The sequence below is a fragment of the Ochlerotatus camptorhynchus genome, unplaced genomic scaffold, assembly GCF_037179485.1.
Source record: "Ochlerotatus camptorhynchus isolate MF236.1 unplaced genomic scaffold, CSIRO-AGI_Acam_v1.1 ptg000216l, whole genome shotgun sequence".
Taxonomy (NCBI): Eukaryota; Metazoa; Arthropoda; class Insecta; order Diptera; family Culicidae; genus Ochlerotatus; species Ochlerotatus camptorhynchus.
Window position 1 is genome coordinate 111,581 of NW_027040706.1, and position 26,921 is coordinate 138,501.

Here is a 26,921-nt window from a genome sequence, read left to right on the forward strand (position 1 = left end):
GAATTGAAATTTTCAGCCAACTTAAAGTGGTAGTAATTGGTAGTAATGCTTAGTAAAAAAAATAGATCGTATCTCACGTAACATTTGAAAAATGCCTATCCTTACCACGGCAACATATACGAATTTCTCGCTAAGCGCACAGCACAGTTTGACAGAAGACAGAAACAACACAACACCATAACCGATAATGGGGTTATTATTTTAGTCAGCTTTAAGCGTCTTCGTGTAAAATAAAAATGCAATCGATGTAAGTATTTGTAAACTGTTACACATACACTCACCCCCGGACAAGTCAAGACCCAATAACACTCTAAGTGACTATAGTAAAAAAAAAGCGTTTATAATTTAAATTTGGTTTGCTATGCAAGAATTGCATTGAATTGGATTGAAATATGTTATTAATTTCATGCATTGCATTATATTTGTATCGAAGCATTAAAACGGGTGATTCAAATGTTATCAACAATGACATTTCATCAGCTTTAGTTCAAAGTTCTACGTGTAGGTGGAGAAGCAAATACATTACACATTACGAACAGCTACTCATACTCATGTCCAGAGCGTATGCATAACTGATCGTCTCACTGAATGACTAGAATGGCCTGGACTTCAAACTTAGGAAACTTCTTACATACACATATTTGCAAAGAGTTGATTTAGTCTACCTTTCAATCATCCTTATTCCAATATGTGATAACAACCTACAGAAAAGTCAAAACATGTCAAATCTGTTTGAGCTTTATACAATATGTTTTTTGCGTTTACAATTTTCGCAGCTGATCGGACACTGTTAGTCATCGGCAAAGCAGTCAAAACGCAATTTTAATTATTATGACATTTGTGAGCTAAATAGATGTGTATCAATAACAGTGTTTAATGTTAAACTACTTCAAGAAAAGGTAAAATTTAAACTGTAAGTAAAGTGATTTCTGGTTAAAATGTTGGCAGGTATGTTGATGAAATAAATTAATATCACACATCTGATAACAAACCTTTGAAAAAAGTTGATCCGTAGTTTATTGTCGGTAGCAGTTATTATCTATCAGTAGTTTCAGATATATGTAGTAGGACTCTAAAAATATATTTCACTTTATGTAGACAACCCTGTCCACCCGATTAATATTGTAGGGACATCCCAACTAACAATTTTAGATGCACATAAGCTTATACTGGAAAAAATTGCATATATATATAGCTAATTGTTGCCTGTATAATATAGTCTAAAGCTGAAATTGTTTGTTAGGATCGCACTTCCCGAATACTCTTGAGATAAGCATACAAATTTACTGAATTGATATAATAATACAAATAGTTGGTTTTATGTGATCCATACAAATAGTTTCAAAAAGATAATGTTTATTGAAAATAATGCTATATGTGAAAATATATGAAGATTTTGCACCTCTTTTAGCCCGACAAAATGCTGAATGGTTAATTCAAAGAGGTTTATCCACTTCTTACGTTGCATCAAGGCATTCAATTAGATGAAATAAATTTTAATATGTTAAGCTCAAAAATAATACTTTTATTATTAGCGAAATTTGGATCACTTTCATATACCTTTAACTAGTGATCCATCAAATATTTAGTGCGTTTGCATCCAAATGTTAACTTAACTGATATTCGGCCATTTCCCACCGGTGGCCGGCGTAATATTTGGTGCATCACTAAATTTGTCCTGAACAATGAACGAGTAAGCTTGATTAACGTAATTATTTCATTGTAAAATGTTTATGAATCAGGAAGAAAACTTATCTTTTTCAACCGTTTCCATCATCGGTTGGGTATGATGTTCCAATTATGCGTTGTTGGGCGTTCTGATAGCTTGTAATTTTGTTTTTTTAATTCAGTCAACAGTTCAACCCTGGATTTAAAAAAATGCATTAATTTTACCAACTTCTACCATGTATTTATTATGTAGGTTTAATATATTTTATCTAAAATAAGCGTATTCTAGTTTGCTCTAAGCTGCACCTTATTGTATGTAAAATATTTATTATTTTCATTGCAGAATATCATAAATTTATTTTGATTATTACATATTTAATGTTTTGATATATTTCATTTCTCCCGTACATAAATTTTCATTATTTTATTTTATTTCTGCAACAACTGCTCGTGGCCCCAATGATGGTTAATTTATACTACTGACTGTCATGTACATAATAAAACATATAGTAAAATCTAAAAACTACTCGTTAAGATTTGTTCTCCAAGAAAATAGAGCGGTAAATTTTCGTCGCGGTAACTCACGTGACATGTGAAAGTCAAACACAGATGCAACTCGGTTGAATAATCTATGAAGACCGATGATAGCGCTATGCAAGCCGTAGTTAGTTCTAATAAGTGGTAATCGAAGCATCTGGTTGTTTCTCAAGGACCTAGGCTGCACATTGATGTTTATTTGTTCCAATAAAGCTGGCAAATCAATTCGATTCTGCAGAACATCAGCGATAAACATAGCTCTTAGAGTGTCGAGACGAGTGTTGAGAGGTTCTAAGTGTATTAATGAACAACGTTCCTCATAGGAGGCAGATTAAAAGTATTACGCCACAGTAGTCGCCAAAGTGAGTAGCGAATGAATCCGCGGTAGTTGTCTACATACTTCCTGTCCCCTTTCTTATGAACTGGATACATTTTTGCGTTCTTCCAGCAGATCGGGATGATTTCTGAGCTCAAAGACAATCCAAAGAGATGACTCAGAGGCCGTTCCTTCAGGAAAACGGACGGTATTCCGTCTAGTCCGGGATTGTGAGACGATTTCAGCCTGAAAGCTTCATCAACCGGGATTCCGAAGAGCTGGCATATTTCTTCAAGGTAATAGTCTCGAAGTGATAAAAGACTTTAAGTATCGGAACCAGAGGGGAAACCCACGAAGTTGGTTGCTTAACTTTTTCGATGATATCTAACTGCAACAGTTTGTTCAGTTTAGATTCAACCTGTTGCAAAAGCGGAATAGAACATCGACGAAGAGGCTGGATAACTGGTGGAACCATTCTATCAATAGGCAGACTCAACGTAATGCCTTTCATTTTGGGGAATGGTTCTTTGACCATATCTATTCGACTGACAGGGTGGTCACAATCCAATTTTAAGTACTCCAATTTCCTGCGCAGTTATTTTCCCCAACAATGGTTGCTGCTCTTTTTCGATAATGTAGAAGAAAGCACTCATTTTTATTAGCTTTCCTGTGTCATTTATTTCCAGGTCGGTGTCGAAAACGGTAATTAGTTTCAACGGAACACGACCGTATGCGAGAAACCGTTTTTCGTGATCGAATCTTTCATTGTGTATCTTTACACCTCTCAGTTTCATAAGTTCCCATGTAGTATCATCGATCAAGCTATTCTTGGGTCCTGAATCAATAATCATGGTAATATCAACTCCCCAATGCAACATGTTATCAATTCATCGGAATTTCCCACATTGTACACTGAAAGATCTTCAGATTTTGATTCATCATTATGTTCATAGATTTTGTAAACAGGCCTGGAATACTTTGCCGGGTGTGACGGACCCTGATTATCTACGATCAATGCTTTGCGTTTTCGATCAAATGTGAATCATATTGCATAAAATAAAAAAATAAAGGTTTGAGTTTGCTATTGATAAATGAAAACAATACTTACAGTATTAGTTGTGTTCTTATAGTCTTGCAAACAGATTGAAAGTGGCCAACTCTTCTGCAACAATGTTCAGCTTCTCTATAACGACTGTACCCACAACGCAAGCATCGTGACTTTGCTCCGAATGTCTTAGAAGAACTTTCGTAGAGTCGGTTGATTGTACTTCCTACAGGTTCGTAGGGACGGTTTAGTGAGCTTCCAACCGATTTCGGGTTCATTTTTGCTGACTGGTACCTTACTGATTGGTAGGCATTGATTATTCTAATTGCTTCATCGAGGGTCAAGTGTTTTTTCTCTAACAGCTTCTGACGTAAATCTTCAGATGTAGGGGAAATGGCTCTAATGTTGGCCTATGGATCTAAGATTGGGCCCATTGCTAAAAATCTGCTATTTATCAATGTTATCTAGATGAACGCGTCATTGAGACGGTACTAATGGATATTTTTGGTCACTATTGAAAATTTAGTCGATTGCTGAATTTATGTATGGGCCCAAATTAGGGGCATTTAGGCCGACATTACATCCATTTCCCCTATATTGCACCCTGAGAGCAAATTTGTCTATGCTTTCACTATCACCAGGTATCATAGACCAAAACAGAAATCTCTCGAAGCTGTCATGGAGCTTCGGTGAGAAATATTGTGTCAATCTCTCTTTCGTTAAAATGCACGGGTCCTTTGTTGGATCATCATTTTCACATCCAGGAAAACCATAAAAGGCACTCTAGAGCTCAAGGCCTCTCATATCAAGTAACTGCATTTTACGGCAAGGACCATCTGTGATACTCGCTGCTGCCATGATTGTTTCAAACCATCGAATCCATGATCCCCACGCATTTCGGATCTCGGATTGTGGGAGATGTTTGTATTAAAAATGTGGCAGATGCCGGACTAAAGAACGATAAATTCTGTTGAACTATCGACGCGTTAGCACCACCTTTACTCATATCAGGTTCATTCCGAGGTTCATTCATATTTGCTGGATCTGTCAATAATATCAATACACAGCACATTTAAGTAGAAGCATTTGCATTGAATTGTAGCACTATACAAATCCATTTTTTTTTATTTGTAGGCAATTTCATACCGGAATCTTCTCAGAATTACTTACTGACCTTCGTTCTCACTGTTCTCATCCAAAATTCATTAGAAATTCCTTTATTATTCTCTACCGGAACATTTAAGAGCCATAACCTAACATTATCAACAACTCTTTTTATTCGTGTAACATCCAAGAGCGTCCAGCAACAACTTTAACTTCTTATGATTTTTATTTATTACTTAATATTTTTTTTATTTGACTTATTGACATCAACATACTATCAACAATCAATACGAAACTAAAGGTTTTGAATTAATCATGTTTTGTTGTTTTTGACATCATCCACATCCAGAGGGCCAGTCACTTCGAATGTATGGGAATGATGCAGTGTGCAGTAGTTGACAAAAGTTTTGTTGTTGTTGTTATTGTTGTTGTTCCGATTCATTTTGTTCCTTTTTCTTGAAATGTCATTTCATACCCTTCAGTATTAGTCGAACCCTTAAGAAATGGATTTAAAATGATGCGCGCTCTATCTGGTGGAATTGAAAATAAATAAGAGTGCACTAATTTTCATTTTATAATCACTTTTCAAATGCGGGACGTTTTCCGGGACATTTGGTAATCCGGGACGTTTTCCGGGACACTTGTAAATGCGGGACATGTAGGATAAATCCGGGACTGTCCTGCAGAATCCGGGACGTCTGATCACTTTAAATTAACGTATCCCATTCTAGTCGAAATTCTAGTACTACACAATGTTTGTTTTGATTAGCTATGAAAGTTTGACAGATAAAATGAGGGGTTATTGGTTTTTCCTATGTTTCGAGGGGTGAATCGATTAGCTTGGGACCGAAGAGAGTACCAGAGCTGAGCCAAAAAGTTGAGCATGTTATTTCGGGACCTTCTAGTCTTAGAGTTACCTCTATGATACTATAAAGGGTGTCCACGATGAAATTGCCACACTATGAAATTGCTCTAACTTTTTAACCGTTGGGTAGAATTAAATGAAAATTTGGGTGGATTTAGTTCATAGTGCATTATTTACATCCTGCAAGTTTTAAAGTCCTGTGATCAAAACTCGCGGAAATGGAGTCGAAAGAACAGCTCGTGCGTGATATAATCTTGCGCATTCATCACGAGAACAAGGATCTCTCGCATCGTTCCATCGCTAAAACGTTGGGAATCGCGAATTCCACGGTGTCGCGAGTGATTAAGCGGTTCGAGGAACGGTTGACCACCGATCGGAAGCCCAGAAGTGAAGGAAAAAGTATTCCGTACAACACCAAAAATCACAACCGCGTAGTTGGGGCCTTCAACCGAAATCCAAACGCCTCCGTTAGGGATGTGGCTAAGAAGCTGCACCTAAGCCGAAGTTTTGTCCAGAAGGCCAAAACTAAGGCTGGACCTCGAACGTTCAAGGTACAAAAGGCCCCTAATCGCGACGAGAAGCAGAACAAGTCCGCCAAAACCCGTGCCAGGAAGTTGTACCTCAACATGCTGACGAAAGTTGAATGCTGCATCATGGACGACGAAACATATGTGAAGGCCGACTTCAAACAGATCCCCGGCAACCTGTTTTTCACGGCCAAGGATAAGTTCAGCGTTCCGGAGCATGTCCGCACTCAGAAGATGTCCAAATTTGCGAAGAAATTCCTGGTTTGGCAAGCCATCTGCACATGCGGGAAGCGGAGTGCACCTTTCGTGACCCAGGATACGATGAACGGACAGGTGTACATAAAAGAGTGCCTCCAGAAGCGGCTGCTTCCTCTCCTGAAGGCCCACAACGTCCCAACAATCTTCTGGCCGGATTTGGCCTCATGCCACTACTCCAAGGACGTGCTGAAGTGGTATGCGGACAATAAGGTCAATTTCGTGCCGAAAATGTTCAACCCTCCCAACACTCCGGAGCTCCGCCCCATCGAGAAGTACTGGGCGATTATGAAGCAGCACCTTCTTAAACGACCTAAGGTAGTGAAGACAGTCGAGGAACTGAAAAAAGTATGGGTTTACATGCAAAAAACGGTTGATTCACAGGTTGTGCAGAATCTTATGGCCGGGGTTAAGGCCAAGGTGCGGGCATTTGCGTATGGACTGTAAATAAAATACGAGTAAAATGGTAAAATGAAGTTTAATAGTTATTTCTCAATCCCTGAAAATTTGATGGCAATCGGATGAAAACTCGAATTTTGCGAATCAATTTTGTGTGTGGCAATTTCGTCGTGGACACCCTTTACTATCTCATTGTCGCAACATTCAAGAGCAATTTAATTGTCATAAACATCAACATTAATATCCACATTTAACTTACACTATTGTGTTATCTATAGGCATCAATATCAACAATCAACATACATTTTCACATTCAACATACACCTTTGTGTTACCTATGGGCCTATAATCTGCCTTTGTCTTCGCAACATCCAAGAGCGAAAATCGAATAGAAGTTTTTCATTTAGAATACTCATTTAACTCATTCTTTCTAGATTTTTCTTATTCAATCCAACCATTATTACCTCCTTATTATTGATTTCTATATGGGGGTACACTTTGTGAAAACCTAAAATGGAACATGTAACAAAATTATGAAAGATTTTGAACGTTAATAACTCAGTTGCCCCTGGATCAATTTTAATAATTTTATCACCAATCGGTCAGGTATATTTCTACGCAATTGTTAAATTTAAGACTTTACCATTTTTCAAAATGTAACCATCGAAAATCGCACGAATGTGCAACTGTTGTTTTGATAGTTAAAATTATCACTGATTGCCTGCGAAAAACGATTTCCCTAACATAGATTTCAAAGTTGAATTCCATCCCGTGGTGTTCTCCAGTACACAACAAAAGGCTCCCCGCAAGCAGCTAGCTATCAAGGCTAGCTTCAACCGCTGATCGGATTCAGTTCCAATCACCATGTGTGGTGGTGTCCCTTCATTAGCTGCAGTCGCAGCAGTGCTTTCGGTGCGTGGCGTTGAAAATTTTTCTCCAGTACACAACGAAAGGCTGCCTGCAAGTAGTGAGCTGCAGCCCACATAAGCGTCCATAGAAAGAGGAAGAAGCCGCACCGCTATTGATCGGAATCAGTAGCTCTTCGTGAGTCGCTGTGGGCCATCTATGCCAAGCGTGTCACCCTCATTCCAAACAACATACTAGGTGGGTTTAAAGTAACCTCGTTTGGAATGTTTTTTTTTTTTAATTCAATATAGTCCCCTTCTAGCGAGGGGGCGACACATCTAAATCTCAATTCTAGATGCTCAATAAATCTCACACTAGTGAATAAATCTTCGAAAAATCTTCTTTCATTTCTCGCATCTACTTGCATCGCGCATCATCTTTTTGCAGGAAATCTTCAGAATCGTCATCAATCTTCTTTCTATCTACTCAGCGTGCGCGCAGCTAGTCACAACAAAACACAATGGTTTTTGCATCGTAGATAGAGTCGTCCGCCTCGCCTTTTAGCTCGATACACTTATTCCAGCGATTTTCCGACTTCATGATCCCGTCCAAAAAGTAATTTTTCGGAAGGTCTGCAAAATACTATACATTAAGGCAACATTGGGGGTGTGATTTCAAAAACCAATGTCGGTCGCGGCATGAAAGTGGTCTGATTTTGATCCAGAGATGATGGATTTTAATTCTTAAAACGCCAATCGATAGGATTTTTTTCTACAAATCTGTCAAAATTAAAACTATCATTTTTCAAAATGTCACTATTGAAAATTGCAAGAATGTGCAACGGTTGCTATGATGATTAAAATTATCACCGATTGCCTGCGAAAAGCAATTTCCCTAACACAGATTTCATAGTTTGTTTCCATCCGGTCTTACCAAACGGTGTTTATTCAATCACCGTGTGGTGAGTGGTGGTGTTCTCCAGTACACAATGAAAGCCTCTCTGCAAGCAGCGAGCTGCAGCCCAAATGAGCATCCATAGAAGGAGGCAGAAGCCGCACCGCTATTAATCGGAATCAGTAGCTCTTCGTGAGTCACTGTGGGCCATCTATGTAAAACGCGTCATACTAAAGAGTATAAACAGAGAGAACCCCGCTCAAATTCCTATTCCTACACAAAACACAAGCTCCTGCTGCAGTTAACAAATAAGATTTATTATATAAGACCACGAAGTCCTACGTCACCATTGTTTACATCCCCATAGGGCTGTCCTTTGAAGTTTTGTTTTAATACGAATGGCACTCACGTTCGTTTTCCACGATAGGATGATTTTTTCATACTCGTTCGCTTCATATAGACACCACTATTTGTTCACACATAAACTCATTTTATATTTATTTAATTTTCATATTGTCACACACTAATATAAGCATATTAGTCGAAATTGAATAGACACACACAAAAATCTCATTTAATTTCCTTCTCATGTTTAGGATTGACAAGAACCTCTCACCATTTTATCCAAGCTTATAAATATCTCATTGCTACAAACATTCTCATCATTCTCACTCTTCTCACTGTTTTTTTTTATTCGATACTCTCACACTGATTCGTTGTTCTCTTCTCTCTTGTTCTTTCTGGTTATTCACTGTATGAACACATGTTGAATTTGATTATGTATATGTATAAACACAGACATACAGCCAACCTCGCCTGGCTCGCTTCAGATTTTTTTTTCAATATGGCGGCTATAGCACCAAATCAATTTCGAACCAATTTGAGCAATTCTAATTGAACCATACATTAATTTATAATTAAACCTTCACCTTACGCCCTACATGCACAACCCGTTTCCTATGCTTCGAAATATTCTTCTATAGCATATAACTCCGTTTATCAAGGTTATTCAACAAGCCGAGGCTTAATTATGCAGAAATTTTCCAACGCAGGTTCTGGCATAAAAGCACACTTTTTTTTCATTCCATTTTTTTTCCTTTGACCAACAATGGATTTTCAAATCATTACCTGCCAAGCTTCAGATATTCTAATGAAATACGGAAATCACTTTTATTTCTGTGGTAATATTTTTCTTCCACGAAACGATTTTTTCTATCACTGCACTACAGAGGATTCACCGTCCTCGTCGCCATCTTGTGGTAGATAACTCCAGAGAACTGATAAGATAAGCAAAGTGAACCGTACACGACGCCGAGCTAAGTAGGACCACACTTTTGCTGCAGAACAACGCGGACCCCTTCGCACTCTACACACAAACATGTATATTCAAATTCACTACCACAGATTTCATCTTACGAAGACTTTTCGTTTGCCACAGATGACGATCTCGATATCGATGCACCGTTTTTGTTACATGCCTATCGATAAAGTATGACAAAACATTAGAAAAAGTCCGTGCGGCAATTTCCACGTCGGTGCTATCGAACACAGCTTCCCAATCGATGCTTGATAAGACTTCAGCGATCTTGTCATCGATACTATTGTGATCGGCTATCCGGAAATTGTAGGTAACAGTAGAGACTAACTGTGGATTTGATGATGCGACGTTCCTCCAAGGTAATCTCTAAAGCAGGGTGATGAGCGGTATCCTTCACCAGTGGAACTAGTGCAGCAGATAATGGAGGGGCACAATCACGTTGAGTGATAAAGCAAAAATCCAGCGTCCGGTTGTTTTCGATTACGACGTTGTTGATTTGCACTAGCGTAGCTGCACTGTAGTTGTTTATAAGTTCAGTAGCTTCAGCGTGCAGAACCAAATATTCTAGGTCAGGATGGAGAAAACCGCTACAGAACGGGCGCCATGCAACCATAGAGGTAACTCTAAGACTAGTAGGTTCCGAAGAAACGTGCTCAGCTTTTTGGCTCAGCTATGGTACTATTTTCGGTCCCAAGCTAATCTATTCACCCCTCGAAACATAGGAAAATCCGCGAAACCCCCCTTTTTTATCTATCAAACTTTCATAGCGAATCAAAACAAACATTGTGAAGTACTAGAATTTCGACTAGAATGGGGTGCGTTAATCGATTTGCTTGGGACCAATAGGCTACCCTACTAAAAATTGTATGGTTAATTTGCTTAACGACGTGTTCTGGGTATCATCCAAACCATTTGTGAAATAGTTCAATGATTTGGGTTATCGTTCGTTTATGGTTATTTTTTATTAGGGTAGTCAAGTAGTGAGCCAATTTAAAATCGTTAGTTTCCACCGGTTGATGCAACTCCCGGAAGATTGAAATCTCCGAAAATAATCACTTCATCCACTGCAGAAGCTTTTTCGAGACCGGCCATAACCAACCGCGCATGAGAACGTATGAGCGCATAATCGTAGGTACGATCGATAGGGATGTATACGGCACACAGGAAAAGCATATGATCGGCCAGTTTCACTTCAATCCAGATCTGTTCGATACAATCCCACATACAATAGCGTTCTCGATCATTCTTACTTTGAGTTTTAAGTTAAGAGCGATTAACACACCTCCGCCGAGGGACTTGTGGCTGTTGTTGCATTGCGGTCGCAACGGAAGACCTGATAATGATCAGAGAATAACTGTCTAGATAAGGTGCGTCCATCGAGCCACGTCTCTGTCAATACAGCAACGTCATAACACTAACACTGGAATTCATTAACACTGGAATTCATACCACCGAAATTTTGGTAGTAAATCAAAATTTTACTGGTGCTGGTAGCTGAGTATGAATCATCCGACGAACGTACGAAGCCGCTGCAATGTGAGTTCACGTCAGGAAGTGAAACTTATGTATTCACGCTGTACTTGCCTGATAAAGCAGGCGACCACAGGACCGAGACCACTGAGGTGAACGCAAGCAGCAAATGGCAGGACCGGGTCAGAGAGATTAGGAGCTTCCCTAGTGCCTTACACGATGCGTCAATTTTCGGGTACAGCTGAGTTATCAAGTTGAGAGTCGATGTTAATCGTGAATTCCACGGAGTGGCTGAGGTTGTAGGAAGAATCGTCACGCAGAGTATTTCCAATATTAAAAATATACTTGCCTGGGTAAGCTGTTTGGAAGACCCCTTTGCATCCATCAACCACAGGACCGAGACGACTGTACGATGTCTGCAGGCGGGACTGGGTTGAGGAGATCAAGGGCTTTCAAAGAGCTTTTTTTCTCTGTTCGGGACCTAACACCACTGCGACCAGTAATTTGATCTATTGTAGTATATCTCGTGTCCTTAGTTTAGTGCATGTCGTATTACTCAATCACTATTGAGAAATGATGAAGTATTCGATTTTTTTCACAGTTGTCATTCTTGCATTTATTGCAAGGATCAGACTCTAATTGAAAGGCGCGTCCCTTTGTCAGTTAAAATTGGATTCCTTAGCAACAAAATTAAGGAATGATACCTATAATGACATTGCATCAGAATCCTAGTCTTAAACACTTCAAACTAGAGAACAACGAATAGAAGATTAGGAATCACATAGATGTACACTAACTAGCTAATTTTTTCCTTATTTCAAGATCATCCTCGGTAGACAAAGCTGAGTCTTGTCACTATCAACAAGGCATAAAAAGTAACAAGGACTAAGATTTGTTCCTTGGACCTGCCGTAACATATCACGAAAAGGTGATATACTCACGTTATGGGGCTCCAAAGAGCTTTCTACGGTGAGTCTTGGATGTGAATAAATACTGGGCTGGAAGGGACCATCAGGGTATAATTCAAACTGGAACTGGACGATGGTATGGTTGACATCCGGAGTCTAGGAGGGAATAAACACTCTCATTTTCTTTATCGTACCGATTCGATTGTGGTGGTGTGAATTGTACTCCGGCAGTTTCAGTGAGATTGACGCACCCTTCTTGACAAAACCATCCTGTAGGATTCCTTATCAGGAATCAGGGATTCGGGGATTTAGTAGATTTAGGAAGCTTAATTAGTATTGCGAATTGCGTTATTCGATTTGTTGGAAGGAGATTCTTAAATTCCCGTGGATTTCGCGTAAGTGCCTCTGCTTACGGGTCCACTTTTCTTCAGATGCCATTTCAATTATAAGTGAACTTTAGCACAAATGCGAATGATTGCCCATAGCAAACAATTATGCAAAATTTCATGCAGATCTGAGAAGGTCGAGTTTAAAATTCATTATATTTTTGTTATTTGGCCTGGAATGTCTCCTTTCGGTATTGCTTGGTGTACGAGAAATGCAAAACCAAAGCATTTACCGTGTGGTGCCCGTTTTCTGTCCACTTTAGAGCAAACTTATGCTTAAGTATCCAAAAATATACTGTCAAAGTTTATATCGATACAAGTTAGCACATGTAAACAAAGGTTACATGGTCTGCTACTTGTAATTGTTTGTTGGGCAAGCAACACAGTGTTGTCCACAAATCAGCTTCTTTGGATTTTGAATGTTTCAAATAAAATAAGGTACATACCGATCGGAACATGCATAAATGACGTAGCATTTGAGGGGGTTTCAGAAGTTGTGACCGGCCATGTATAAGGTATAGCAAAATACATACAAGAGTGCGATCCCGGCGTAGTGGTTAGCATCTATAACTCTCACCCCAAAGTCACGAGTTCAAATTTCAACCACGGACAAGTCACGAATTGTTGATGTTTTGCTAAAAAAATATCTTTAGCAAAGCTGCACTGTGTTACGTAACTCATAACGAATATATGATCTCGCGGATACAGTATATACACACCTACAAATTATTACCGACTTCGGTCATTTTTTACCCTCATTTCATAAGCTATTTCACTTAATATTATTTTAAAAACACTGTCAAACTTGCTTGAATTGTGGTGAAGTTTTCTTTGTTTTAAAGCCTGGAATCTAATGAATTGAAATGCCTGATTTTTACCGAACATTCGCCCCAACTTCGTTGAGCTGTGCAAAATTCGGTAAAATTACCAAAGTCGATAATAATTTCTAAGTATGCACTATGAGTCAGGTAACAACAAGAGGAAAATGTGTATAGGCTTAAAATGCTCATTACAGCTAAAATGCTGCTTTTCAAAATTATGAAACTATGAAATATTATAATAATATTTTTTATATGTATGATGCAAGAAGAGGAGGTAAAGTTTCTGTATGACACATAAAACGTATCAATTTCGCTTTCAGAGTGTCACAATTAGTGATTACCTATAACGAATAGTACTCACTCATCGCGATTACTCCTTACAGCTAAAATAGCAAATTGTGACCTCCAGCATGATCGTATAATGTTTTTAGTTACGTAGGTTTCGATTCTGCAAGTTGAAGTTTCATTTTTATCTAGGGGATATATACGGTTGTGGGATAAATCATCAAAAGACAAAATGTCAAATGATGACATTTTTAAGAATGACGAAATGTCGAATGAAGAAATGTCGAATGAAGAAATGTCGAATGATGAAATGTCGAATGACGAAATGTCGAATGACGAAATGTCGAATGACGAAATGTCGAATGACGAAATGTCGAATGTCAAAATGTCGAATGACAAAATGTCGAATGACAAATGGTTGAAAGGACAAAAGGTCGAAGGTACAAAAGTTCGAATGAACAAAAGATAGAATGATGAGAATCGGGTCAAAATGTCAAATTATGCGAATGGGGTCAAAAGTTCGAATGATGAGAAGGGGAACAAAATGGCCTAAAGTTCGAACAGACAAAAGGTCGAATGGCTCAAAAAAGGACAACATGTCGAATAATTAGAAGAGAGATTAATGGTCAAATTGACAAATGGTCGAATGGTCCAAAGAGGTAATACAATATAATAATGCACACAGATCTCTTAAGAAAATAGATTAAAATATTATTTCTTACAAACAAGCTTAGTCCTTTGGAATAATAATGTTGTTATGGTTTATGACACTGGGTATTAAGATTCCATTTTTTACAAGCTCATGTTGAATCAATCGGTTTAAAAGTTTATTGCAGATTGTATAGTTGGTTTTGCTATCCCCATCCGTAGTTACACTGACAGACACTGACAGACACTGAAAGCTTTTATTGCATTATCAATATTTTTCCTTCTTTTCACCACTGCTCGTTCTTTCATACACAGCGAAAAAAAAATTTTAATATCATATCACAGTGGATGGTGGATGTTGAAAATATGGCGTAATATTACTTGGCAAAAAGTGCTAATTCAGTGCATGAGCTGACATTACGCTGCTTTTCGTTACGTCTATTTTTGTGGCCATAAAAATTACATGAGATTTTCGACATGATTGAAGTGCATCCTCTTGGATGTAACATTAAAAATTATGTTTTGCTGTGTAACGTAAAGCTTTACTTACCCAATCCCCTATGTAACAATTTGTAACGATATATATGATTCCCCCTCCCATAATTTATGGAACATAAGCGTAACGTAATTTATGGACGCCGCCTAATATATTTTTCCTGTAAGTAATATAGCCTACAGCCTGGGGCCTCAGATAGCCTAGTTAGTTAAGACACGGGTATTACCAAGCCGGAGACGGCAGGTTCGATTCCCGGTTCGGTTTAAAACATCTTCCGAGTTGGAAATGTTCTTGACTTTCCAGTGCATAGAGCATCACACAAAGTACAAATCCATGCATTCGTTGGCATTGAAAGCTCTCAATTAATAATTGTGGAAGTGCTTCAAGAACACTAAGGCTGTGCACCATTTGCCGAGTTAAATTTAACTCGTGGTTAAAAGTGACATTTCGAAAGTTATTTCTTATGTTCGAAAATTCCCGTGCTGTCGATCGACCGGTTTTCGAGCCACGGTCGTCAAAATTTAACTTCTTGTCTGTCAGAAGTAACCACGCTCGGATAGCAGGGTTAATCGATAACTTTTCATCTGTCAAATTTTAACCAAAAGTTAAAATAATCCACCAAATGGTTCAGAGCCTAAGTTGAAAGCAGGCGAAAGATGTAAGAGTGTCAAAGCCAGGGAGAAAAAGAAACCTTGTGCTTCAAGCACATTAAGTTAAGAGCAGGCGAAAGCCCGTGTGGGAGGGTCAAAGCCAGGGAAAAAAAGAAACTTTGAATGAATCGAATGGAAGACCATACTTAGACAGTATAAATATAAATTTCAAAAAAGAATAAGGTAGTACATAATTCCAAAACGCAAAGAAAACACTCAAAATATAAACCCGGCGACACATATCCATTGAACTCCTAATGGATACCTCCAACAATGTTCACACGTTTCTTTGCTAATTTACTCAGGAATTTAGATCTGAGTCAATAGCATCAGAAGTGATATTCATTATCATTCGTCAGCAAACAAGGAAAGATTCTCGCCACTTTTCTTGGTTGAGTTAGTATGTATGTCCATATGCGAGATGCACTTCCTTTATTTGCCGTTGTTGTCCGTCGTCGGCCTGGTACAGTTATGTTTGCTATATGACAATCTATGGCATACCTTCTCAGATTTGTTTGCAGTTCAAATACTTCAGAGGCCAAAGACAACCAATTAACATTCCAGAGCTTATGGTTTATGAAAAATCAAGTTATGGTGACAGTAGGGGAAATGGGAGCTTCATAATTTAAGAACATAAAAATATAACTTCATTTACGAGCATTTCCACGCCAAAGGACGAATCGTTCAAACGCGATCTTCTACGATTTGTATTAAAATTTGCATAATTTTTGCTATAGGAGTTTTATTACTTTTTCGGACCGGTTTTGGAAGGTTCTCAGATTTTTATGAATCTTTGCCAATAGGTAGAGTGTATAGTTGAGTTATATTAACAAAAAATTTAGTTGAAGTTTTCAGATTTTCCCGGACATCACGTATTGTGAAAATTCGTAACTCTTGAACCAAGTACCGTATTGTATTACTGTATTGTATTATTTTTAGAGAAATGATAAAGAAATTATCTCAGCAATCCATAAAAAAATATATAATGGTAAAAGTTTCATGGTACTATACCGTTTTTGAGTTATGACCGAGAAACTAACGGCCGGCCAAACGCCACCATAGGAAAGCTATGAAAATTATCGTGTTCTTGTTTGTTTTATGATTTTCTTAGAATGGCGCGTCGCTGGCCATTGGTTTTTCGGTCATAACCAGGCCAGTGACAGCAGCGTTTGACAGTAGGCATGTCCCGGGCTCAAATCATTTATTTTGCTGTGCTGGGCCCGATGTCACCGTATAACATGTTGCCTACGCGCCTGCCATTGGGTTGGTCATAACTCATAAACGGTAGAAGATATAACTATGAAATTATCAAATTTATTTGATTTATTTTCTTTTGAAACCTTCACTAAGATGCCCTGGAGCAGGAAAAGTCGTGGTTTCCCAGCATACTTAATTGATGCAAAATTTGTGCGGAAATCATGGGGTCAGCAGAGAAATAAAGAATTCAAATTCATTGGTCTGACCTTTTCCTTCACCTCTTCTCACTGATGGTTGCGGTTTTTCTGTTGTTCGCCCGACTTCAAACACGTGAGTCAAGCGTTTTTTTTTTCCTTCGTCACTGTTGTTGGCTTGCAGCGGTCCTTGGCTTTTAGCTGGGAGTGACCACAGTGACCGATCTAGGTGGTACCGCCTTTTTCCCCATCTACTTAGACCTGTTTGATGGTTAACTGTGAGAGCAAGACTGACTCTATCGACTGAGCCTTCACAGTCAGGACGGCAAGGGTCTTACGGATTTTTTGCATCCATCCTCATCCCACATCCATTTTATTCTCAAATCCGCATTCTCATCCACAGAAACAAACAAAAAATCAGATTTTTTTTGTTCTATTCCTGACATCCTGAATATCCTTGTTTGTCCTTCTATCTATTCCGATCAATTCTTTCCATCCCGCTTGCAAAATGCATCTGAAAGAGAGTCGTTTCCTTTGATTTGCGGTTGGCTTCCCTGCAATAGCAATGGAATCAAAAACTCACTATTTGATTCATTTACCGGAAATTATGCCAGGAATCACTAAGCGCGAAAAAAATATAATTTACATCAAGCGAAACTTTCAAATTAACGGAGCGTGAAAAAAGACGACCCTACTTCTTGCTAGGACGCAGTGTAGTGGGTTGAGGAAAATGTATGCCACTTTTTTTTTTTAAATATTTAAAATGTGTTGGGGTAAGAACCTGTATCAATACACCCCACGACATTTTTAAATATATTAAAAACGAATTTATCATTACAACATATACAAACATCGATCGAGGTGGGCGTTGGCCAAATTTGGATTTTTCAGATATAATCCTAAATAGGACCTAGATTATTTAATACTCTAGTAACCTCAAGTCCGTGCTCTGTCACAATGTTTCATTGTGATTAATCAACACTCAAAGGGGTAAAATATCAAATTTAGGGTGAATTTGAAAGAAAGGGAACTTGGAGTGTAGAGCGCACTGCCCACTGGACGATTCTGAAGCCTGGCCAAGTGAGTGGGGTATGGGTTTATTTGATTGAACGTCATTTCCAATGTATATATTGATACATTCAAACCATTGGCATTTGAGATAAGACAGAGATAGGATGCGGAGGGCCCGCTTAGGGGAAGCGTAACCCATGTTATGGTTTCCATTTATTAAATAGTTCAGATAGGTTGGAAATGACAGGTTCATAGTGAGAAAATGTACCATATGGGGCCCGTTCACTGATCAAAATCAGATTCACATCGTCAGACCCTGCCCAAGAATAAGGGGATTGACGATGTCTTGTCAAGTTTTATTTTGAATTTGCGTTTTGCATTTAATACTCTAGTAAATCTCGCGTCCGTGCTCATTCACAACAGTGTGAGGTGTCAATGCTCACTGGGTCATATGTCTTAGACCAGTTCCAGATTAGTTTGCTATTAATATCTTCTGCATCGCAGTTCGCGATAGATTCCTAAATATGGGTTCTCTTTTCCGACCATAATAGTGTGAGGGAAGGGGGTGAGTTCTGGATCAACAATGGAAGGGGGCCCATCGGTTTTTGTGGGCAAACCGTCCAAAGCCCATTCCTCACAGATCGGGGGCTGCTCACGCAGACCAACACCATCTTCGTGTAGGTGGAAGTTTTCCCTATCCGATGATGGTGTTGGTTTGCGTGGGTGGCCTTCGCTTTGTGAGTGGGGGGCTTTGGAGCGGTTTGTTTACAAATGCTGATGGGCCCTTTTCTATTGTTGATCCAGAGTTAAACGTTCGATATGAGAGCGACTAGGGCAAATAAATAGGGAAGACAACACCATGACCCAAATAAGTAACCAATGCATGCGGCTCACACTTAACTTGTTCTATTTCTTTCTTTCTTCCTATCATGTACTAATATTAACTGCCTGAGGACAAATGGGAACACGACCAGAAACCAGAAACGAACAAGAAAAGAAGAATTAAACTTGCACCGGCAAGAGGAAGCAGACAGAAAGGATCATGCCGGTTGGAGACAGCCAATGTATACTGGACGAAGCTTGTATCTAGGAAAAGTTGTATGTGCAGGAAACCGTAAGTAGGATAAGAATCGTAAAAGGTGTGTGCTTGCTTGATAAGATCCTAACTTTACTTTAAATACACGGTAGGAATCGAATATCCATTTATGATTAAGGTTTTGCCCATTTGTCAGTGGGAGTGGCAATACTCATTGATGAGTGATTTATCGTACCCATTTATTAGTAACTGTTTGCAGCTAATGATTAATTGATTTACCTATTTTAGAATTACCTATACTTCACATCAGAACCTCATTTCCTTCAATTACTACTCCGTCGCAGCACACACCTTATATGGATCGCTAACCTTTATTTAGTTTCAGCATTTTCGACATTATAATCAAAAGGTGAGTTTTAAAAGTATAATTACCATGCATATAGATAAGTTAATGTACCAGAACCTGGACGGACACGAGCCTACCCAGGGGAGGACCCGGATACGACCACCCATGTGTGTCTAGAGTATCGCACGAGCTGACGAGTGCAACGGGAAGGACAGTAGGTGTATAGACTAGGGGGTTGGTCCCTAGATAAGCCTTCTTAGCGGAAGGCACAGCCTATGCACTGAACAATTACAATTACAATTACAATTACAACATATACAAACATCGATCGAAATAAGCATATTTATTGAAATCCAGTGAGAATTGACGAAATGCAACGCACGTATTAATGATAAAAGATAAATATTTCAGAAATTTGGGAAAATAATACATTCAGGGTAATGGAATTCGAGATAACTGGTCATTCGGGGTAAAGGAATTCGGGGTGGTGGGTCATTCAGGGTAATGGAATTCGGGGTAGTCGCATTCGGGGATATGTCAGAGCGTAGACAATTGTTCCAAAAAAAAACCCTATATTCAATATTTCAATCTTTTACTTTTCAAATTTTGGTTGGCATTCGTTCTAATGACCATACATCTTGGGTGATTCATCCAGGTTGATATTTTTAATGAATTATACGAAGTGAAGGATTTATTTTTGTGAGACCCTACCACGCAATGATCAAAGGGGATACCTTAGTACTCAATGTTGTGCAAAGTATTGTTGAAAATAAGCTGAAAAACCACAAATGGGACAATACAGAATCTATCTTTTCTTCTTCAGGGATATTACAGTAAAGTTTCAATGGTTAGTTCAACATAGTTCAATGAACTAAGTTGGATAAAATATTAAGGGCATACAAAGGGTGTTCAACAAAGTTATTATTTATTGAACAACTTTTTTGAAAACTGCAATGAAGTTGATTAAACATATTCAGACACTTCAGCATAAATTCTAAAATTCATGAAAAAATTGGATGATTTTGATTTTAACTGAAATACATAGGATGAAAAAAATTTCTCTACTTTTTTTTGCGTGGAACTATGTATTTGTTGTTTTCATTATATGCTTTTAAATATAAATATTTTTTCCTCCTGCTGCTTTTCATAGCCAATACAATATGTTACAGTATTGCATTGGACAAATTTCAGAAAATTGTTTCGTTTAGCTGTAGTATTTTAAAGAGAAATTAGCAATTCGGCCGCTCACTGTCGAATTTAAATGTTTGGAATATAGCGTTCAGAATTAAATATAAAGGCGTAACTGCGATGATCGATTCTCTTAATCGATTTTCTCTTTCGTTACTAACTTGGGTGCAAAACCGTTTCTTGTCGTGTTTGTCGTATTATAAGCTAGATAATAACTGCTAACATGAAGCTTTAGTGTGATGATTTATTAGCTAGAGAATGATCTTTAGAAGAGGGTAGGTGGATAGTTCCGCGATAATAACTTCTTTCAACGACTTGTGTGCTGAAAATACCTGGGAATGTCTTAACATGGCCGTGAGGATTCAAAGAGATAGTCGACGTAAAGAGATCTGTCAATGTTAAATAGGACCTAATATATTGTTTAGCTGGATATTCATTTCAAGATCAACAATTGAAAAGGCCTCATCAGCTTGACGGAAATGAGACGATAAAATTTGGAGGTGTTTTTCACCCATTAGGGGGTAAAAAATATACCCATTATACAACCGTGAACTGATTCTTTAAATGGGTATTTTTTACCCATTTTATGATTTCACAATTCCCCCACTTTTTTTGGCAACTGCATACATGATTTGAAAATGGATATTTTTGACCCATTAATGGGTTCTCGCGAAACACCGTGTGAGTCAGGAGTGCTCGACCCCCATGACTCTATCAAAGTTTGTTTATATAGGGGCGGTTGATAAACTACGTAGACCGTTTATGGGAGGGGGGGGGGGTTGCTATTATCCACAGCCCATAAAAATCTAAAAAAAAATGTATGGATTATTGTCTACGCATGGGGATGGGGGGGGGGTCAAGAATCCCAAAAAAAAACGTCTACGTAGTTAATGAACAGCCCCATACATGTTTCGATAAGGTATGTTTAACTGTAATTGAAAACTCAGCTGAATCATAAAAACTATGATGTTTTTTATACTTTAATCACTGATCCTGTTGATTTTTTTTTTATATTTGAGCTTAAAATTAAGAATGTGTTATGAAAAAGTATAGATCATTTTTATGAGATTACAATGCTACATGATAGATAAGAACAGTAACTAAATTTGCTGCTTCTGAATGTTTGGCTCCCGCTTGACAGTTCACACTGGCTCCCGAGTAACAAGCACCTTGAGTGAGTCCACAGTATTCAGGTGTGTATACCTCAGCAAATTGAGTCCAGACCCATTGGGGCGAGAAGCAGTCACGCTTACCACTACACCACCGGCGCCGGCACCCGTTATTTCACTAAGCTCCCCGGAATTCCTCTTAGAACCTTGCAGTTTGAAGTTAGCTTGGTTAGCGAATAAAGAATCTGAGAAGAAGAATTAAAAAAAGCCAGATGTCCTCAATGACCATAAATTGACCTTACCGAAAACGGTTAAAAATTGTTTATAATCCCTGCTAAACTTCAACTGAAATGGTTATGGAACTTTACAAGAACGTTTAATCATAAAGTTTTAACCTTATGTATTATGGTTTTTTGGAAGCGGACCTTACAAATAATGAGTTGTTAAGAACCATTACCGTTCAAAATTCTTGTTTTCTACATATATTTTCGGGAGGAGGACTATATTAGAACCTTTTAACTTATGGTTTGAGAACATTAATGGTAATGGCTATGGTAGTCAGTAAGGTCCATGAATAGTTTTGTAACATCGATCAACTTTATGTGATATATTCGAATTGGTTGCCTGTAAATTACTGATTACCAATTCACGATATATTCCACGTAAAGTTGAGCGATAATACAAAACCATTCATGGACCTTACTGACTATCATAACCATAACCATTAATGTTCTCAAACCATAAGTAAAAACGTTCTAATATAGTTCTCTTTTCGAAAATGTATGGAGAAAACAAGAATTTTGAATGGTAATGGTTCTTAACAACCCATTATTTGTGAGGTCCGCTTTCAAAAAACAATAATACATAAGGTTAAAACTTTATCACACAAACGTTCATGTAAAGTTCCATAATCATTTCAGTTAAAGTTTAGGGGGGATTATAAACAATTTATAATTATTATCGGTAAGGTCAAGTTATGGTTCGCGTTTATGCGGGGGGCCAAAGGGCTTATTGGTGTTAGTGAAATGTGCAAATGTTTAGTGGTGTTCGTATTTTATTGCAATGTTTATCTTTTTACACGAAACAGCTGTCGGCAGTGACGTATTTCTATCTGTTCTCAGTATGTTGGCAGTGACGTATTTCTATCTGTTCGCAGAGGTTACAACATTTTTGCTTCTAACACCAGCAAGCTGTCTGTTGGTCCAGACCTTATACAAATGTCATTGAGATGTCCTGTCTTGTCATAGGCTTGATTGGCTGTCCACATAACAGAATTATTGTCAATAATGTTATGTCAATATTATCAACAATATTTTCGGAGTGTCGGTCCTCATTAAAATCATAGAGGTAACTCAACATATGTTGTCTTCGTTAAAATATATGTATCCGATGGAATATTCTGAGTCAAATCACAACCTTCTTGACAAAAATTGCCGAGAAACACCTGCTGTTGTAGTCAAACAGATGGGGGAAATGAGAGGAAATATAGAAACATGAAACCAAATTTTCTGGATCTTGCGTCAATATTGACATCAATACTTTCGTCATCATTATTTGCATCAATTACTGACAGTATCTTTTGAGTATGGATAATATTTCTACCCCTGATTTCCAATTTTTAATAAAAAAATAGTTCATCCGAACAGAAATTCAACATGCGCCTCGAAAAAATGTAATTACAGAACACATCTACTGTTGTTGAAACCGACTAATATCGTTGTTGATTTTTTCACTATTTCCAGAAACCAGTAACAGTTATGAATAAACAAACGGATTGCTACTAAAACGTGTAAGTGCTGTAAACAAAGCTGTCTCCAAAGAGCAGATACTTCCAGCAAACTCGCCACGATCGCAAACACAACAAACAAAGCTCCATTCAACAAGCATTAACCCGCAGTCTCCGCTAGCTTGCATGTATGAATAACATCAATGCTTCCGTTAGAAGCGAACCTAAGATGTGACTGAAGACAAACATAAGACGGAGAGCCTGTGACAGAACGTAGCAAAGCCGCAAACTGAACGGAGAATGCAAGTGCACTTTTTGCCTCACCAAAACCAGCAACAACTATGTACTTAGCAAACAGCAATGCACTACTCTTGACGGGGCATCGATCCTCGGAAAGGCATTCGCTTCGAGTGGTCACATTTTCGAACACTAGTTTACTGTATAACAGTTAACACATAGCGTATTCTCCCACATTCGCCGCCGGCTGCGAGTCTGCAGCCAAAGGAAGCAACAACAAAAAAAAACACGCAGAGAGCCGAGTGAGACTGAATGGTTTTAATATAAAACCGTTTCTTGGATACTATTTCAACATCGCAGCAGCTGAGCCTGCTCAGTTATGTTTTTTCTCTGCTCGAGTGAGGTGCAAATTCCGAAAGCGGCAGTTCCGGCGAATAGCATATGCGGATCGTGTTTGTGAGGCTGTTAATCAAAAGTGAATTTTTGAACGCATAGCGAAGAACGAAACGAAACTTGTTTTGGTGATTTACGGAATTGGATTTGGCGAAGAGATTTGAATGCTATTCAACTTGTGTGTAAAAGTGGAAATTTTTGGCCTCTCCGCAGATTCTTGTTTCGTGATTTGCTGAAACGGTCCAATTAAGTAGTTAATTCCGGCGGATGCGGGTTGTGGATAAAGACTGCTCGCTTTCAGTGCTTCCTTTACAAGTAATATGATGTCTGTGAAGTCGAAATTGTGTGTTACCCAAAAACAAAGCAGCTAAAAAGAAAAAAGATTCGTATGATCTGGGCAAGATTAAAGCAAAACTAAATTGATTGAGGCCAAGTGTGTACACCGTTGGGAAATAGTGCTCAGGAAATTTGTGTGAAATTGTGTCTGACAGTGAAGGGAGAAACGAGACCATTCGAAACGCATTGTACCGATTTTTGGTCATTGTTCCGTTCGAAACACAACAGCGACAGTAAAAGCAACCGTCCATTAACATGAATCCGCTCAATTCCGTGATGCTGTCAACGGTGGAGATGTCGAATCTACTTCCACTGGCAGCCATCGTCGTTTGTGTTGGGGCCATGATCATGTTTCTTGCCAAGTAAGTAGGACACCGAAGTTGATACGTACTGGAGAAAACAAAACAAAAACATGCATTTATGGAACGATATCACTAGCGCGTGCAGCAGGGGTGGCAAACAATTGTCATTCTGATCCCGTTAGTTATTTTGTTCATGGTAGCTGTTCGTTGGGCCTTTGGAGCGCCTTAAATTGAAACGCATGGGTTTTACAAGTCTAAGAGTAATATAGAGCGAGTTTGGGTACCCTTGCACCCCCTTCCTCTTAAATGCACGCTACTGTTTATTGAAAATATTCAATTTTTGTGTTGCATGAGCTACAGATTTCAGAAACAGTTTCTGTAGATTGAAACTCTCTTCAGCTCGATTTTGAAGAAATTATTGTCTAGAAGTAAAGAGCAGCAATGAAAACCACTTTTCCTTCAACTTAGTCAAAGGATAAAAAAGAGTTATCATGTCATGTAGATGTTTTGTTATACATTGAATAATATCGGGCATTTGATCACGCAGATATGACCAAAAAAGTAAAATTTTCCGGATAAAAAATATTATAAGTAAACCATAAAAAACATGTATTATGAACTATGCGGTTAACAATTTATCTAATGGTTAATTTACCTTATAAGAGACAAAACCCAGTTTCGATTACAATAGATCGAACATTATGTATACAATTAATATTGCAGCATTTTCCACACAAAACAGTAAATTAAATGTATTTTGTTTTTGGTTCCATACATAAAGACAAATGAGCCACAAAATTGTTCAGAAAATAATATAATAATTTTGGATCGTAATGATACCTAATGATGCATGGATTTTTTTGTTAAACCCTTATTTACCGAAAATTTTGTCGTACAAAACAATATATTTTATTGTATTTTTATTTGTATTAGCCATTGGCTGTATAGTGTGCCGAAGGTGGGAATGCGTAATCTCATGCTGTAGAGCAGATCAAGAATTTGACCAGTAGTAAGAGTATCACACATTCTGCTGTTTGATTTCTTTGCCTTACGTGACCTCAGGTGTGACACTGGCGGGTTTTGCCGTAATTTACTCTTATGCAGAAATAGCTAGTAGCAATCTTAAACACTTTAATCAAATAACTAAAGTAAACGACAAAAAGGCCCTATAACTAGAGCCCTACAAGAGAGAAACGCGAAGACAAATAAAATAACTGACAACATAACGATCTTTTGACGTAGAACTACGTCTTTGTCGACTATACTGGGGTGCAAGTCAAAAAATATGTGTGGTGAAGGAGTGTTAGGTTTTGAACGCTTGTAACTTTGTCATTTATAGATGAAATTAAAATCCAAATACGCCAATCGATAGGATATTACATAACGAACCTGTTGAAATAAATATTTGTTCAATTTTTCTGTAATTAAACTTTTGAAAATGTACAAATGATAATTTTATCACTGATTTCATGAAATAAGCCTTTTTTCCCAAACCCAGTCATCATAAACGAATACCACTTGGTTGCACATCATTCTGCTTGAACCTGAAAAGATATAAATCAGCGCTGCTCTCATGCCACTGCTCATCACTCTTTGCTCGACTGTTGAGCTGTTCAGTTCGTTTTCTTTTTCGCTCGAGTTCTCGCTTCGATTCGGTTTGTGCTGTCGCGTTGCGCCGTGGAAGCGTCGCCACCTTCGCGCGTTCTGGCAAGTTTACTGCAACTTGCCAACACGAAACAAATGGTGCGTAAACGTACCAATGATTCAGCAGCGGGCCCTTCAAAGAAGGTGGTAATCCAGCACAGCGCGTCGCAGGATGACGCCGGAAAACGGGTACTGCAAGCCAACCAGTTTGCGGTGCTCCCCGAAGAAAATGGCGATGGTGACGTCGTTCCCATCGCTGCAAGAGAGCGGATTCCCCCGCTTTTCACGCCGGAGAAGGATGTTGCCAAGCTGCGTGCCGAACTGGCAAAACACAAGCTGCTGCCTCGCTTCAAGCTTTGCAGCATCGGCACCAAAATCATGTGCTCCAGCCTGGAGGAGTACAATCAAACAGGATTTTTCCTAAAGGAAAACAACGTTGACTTCTTCACGCACGATCTGCCATCGAGCAAGCCACTGAAGCTGGTATTGCGTGGATTACCGTCGTTCGAGGCGGCTGTGGTTAAATCCGAGCTGGAGCGGCTTGGGCTCAAACCTGAGGCGGTGTTCCCAATAAACCGGCGTTCCAACCACAACACCAGCTTCCGTGACCAGTTGTTCCTGGTGCACTTCACGAAGGGATCCACCAGTCTAGCGGCTCTGAGATCCAAAATCCGGGACCTGTTTCAGGTCATCATCAGTTGGGAGCATTACAAATCCCAACATCGTGATGTTACGCAGTGTATGAACTGCCTCTCCTACGGCCA

At 38.7% G+C, this 26,921-nt stretch overlaps 1 protein-coding gene across 3 annotated transcripts in view; it reads left to right on the forward strand.

The window, feature by feature from the left end:
• The first annotated feature begins 809 nt into the window (after positions 1–809).
• Positions 810–26,921, forward strand: part of LOC135703604 (cell growth regulator with RING finger domain protein 1-like) — a 118,765-nt gene continuing 92,653 nt past the window's right edge. Inside the window, exons 1-2 of one of the 3 annotated variants that reach the window (XM_065224872.1) lie at positions 810–899; positions 23,262–24,573. In XM_065224872.1, coding sequence (XP_065080944.1) covers positions 24,467–24,573 — 107 coding nt within the window. In that variant the 5' untranslated portion in view covers positions 810–899; positions 23,262–24,466. Of the gene's footprint in view, positions 914–23,261; positions 24,574–26,921 lie in introns of all 3 variants that reach the window. The other 2 variants (XM_065224873.1, XM_065224871.1) reach the window with 2 other exon arrangements.